We start from the raw sequence: 1678 nt of genomic DNA, 5'->3' as shown, positions 1-1678 counted from the left end.
ATCTTTTTATAGATTGGGTGAGGCAATAGCTGACGAAATGACTGTTCTTCCCAAAGATGAAGAGTTTCTATGGCAACTTTCACAACTGAAAGATTCTCCTAATAGTACCTGTATTGATGTTTCAGTATTTAAGGTGTTTGGCAGTTCTACTCTGTCATATAGGGTTGCTGTGAGTCGGCATTGGCTCGAGGTCACACAGTAACAACATGCAGTAGTTACCTCTCTAGTGTTAGACAGAGACTGATATATGATGGAACAAAAATCATTTTCTTATTGGTAAGTATTGCATCTATCAGGGCTCTTGCAACTTCATCTGTCTCTAATACAGGCCACAGTCTGTGATACAAAAAAATTTTTTTTAAGTTTTTTTTTATATATTGACAAAGGTAGAAAGACTAACTTTTGTTTTTACCAAATTCAGAATTAGAATTTAAAATGTTCCAGCATTCACTTGATAAATACTACCAACCCAATATCCACACACATACGCCATGTTGATGTTTTGTTGTCACCATCTCATACTTTCACATCAGATAGGTGTATTTAATGTCCTATTCAGTCATAATATCAAAATTGGAGAAAGGAATTAGATGGTAGCGGAGTGGGCTAGGAAAGAAGCAGCTGGCATCTCATAGGGCCTGCTGGACACAAGGACAGGATTCTATAGCTAATTATACTTTCTTTCTTGTGGAGTTATCCCATAAGGCTGAGTTGTTTTGAGGGCTTTGGGTACTTGAGATTCACCTCTGACTTGCCCACCCTGCAGTTTTATTGAGAGTCCAAGAGGTGCACAGGCAGCGTTACATCACAGCTGGAGGAGTGGCTTCTCTTATACTGGAGACTGTGTACATGGGTTTTGAGAAGAACGCATAATCTCAGGTCCAGTGTAGAAGGCTCATTAGTGCAAGATGATGACAGAATTAAAATGTAAATGGATTGAAAATGTTGTAGCAAAGCTAAGATGTTTAGGCATGTATTAATGGCTAGTGAACAGAAGGATAAAAATGTTGTGTGCATGAGTTAGGTAAGCAATGAACGCTAAAACGTCCTTCCTTGAGATACTGCGGTTTATTGCAGATTATCATGTACTTGAAGTTTCCATGGTATTGAGTGGGAAGCCATTAGAAAATAATACAAATCAGCATTTTTCTAAGTTATTCTTTCTGCCTCTTCCCTTGCTGATTTTCTACCACCTGGATCCATCAACCCTGTCTCTGAATCAAGTCTGATAATGGCATATTGACATCTCATCCCTTCACTCAAGAAATTCAGAATCCAGCAGCCGAGGTAAAACCAATCCCAAATCTTTAGCATTTAGCACCTGCGCCACCTAGGGTCCCACTACTCTTACCCTTCTCATCTATTGTGACTCTCCCACCACTCTGCCTGGTGCACTTAGCACAGCCCATAATACACTAAACCTGAGTGCTTACTAGGAGGACTTTTTATAGGGCCCGATTCTCTATCTAAGAAAACAGGTAGGAGTCCCAATCATATCACAGTGTTTATTACAGATCATGCCCTTGTTAAGTACTCATGCTCTAGCCCTACCTTAGCTATGAAGGGTTCCTAGGACTTCACTGCCAGGAAATGACTGCCGCTGGAGACAGCACAGCTAGTTCAGAACTTAAGAGTCTGTAGCCTCAAATGAGGTTGAGCTTAAAAAGAAATTTATTAG

At 40.0% G+C, this 1678-nt stretch overlaps 1 protein-coding gene across 1 annotated transcript in view; it reads right to left on the bottom strand.

Annotated features, from left to right (window-relative positions):
* Nucleotides 1-219: 219 nt before the first annotated feature.
* LOC101359090 (17-beta-hydroxysteroid dehydrogenase 13-like) overlaps nucleotides 220-1678 on the bottom strand; it is a gene marked incomplete at both ends in the record, with an annotated part of 6724 nt that continues 5265 nt past the window's right edge. Inside the window, 2 exons of the mRNA XM_004391149.2 lie at nucleotides 220-336; nucleotides 734-760. Of these exons, the coding sequence (XP_004391206.2) occupies nucleotides 220-336; nucleotides 734-760 (144 nt within the window). The remainder of the gene's footprint in view (nucleotides 337-733; nucleotides 761-1678) is intronic.

This window comes from Trichechus manatus, unplaced genomic scaffold (assembly GCF_000243295.1).
Source record: "Trichechus manatus latirostris isolate Lorelei unplaced genomic scaffold, TriManLat1.0 scaffold01221, whole genome shotgun sequence".
Taxonomy (NCBI): Eukaryota; Metazoa; Chordata; class Mammalia; order Sirenia; family Trichechidae; genus Trichechus; species Trichechus manatus.
This window is presented reverse-complemented; position numbering and strand designations above follow the sequence as displayed.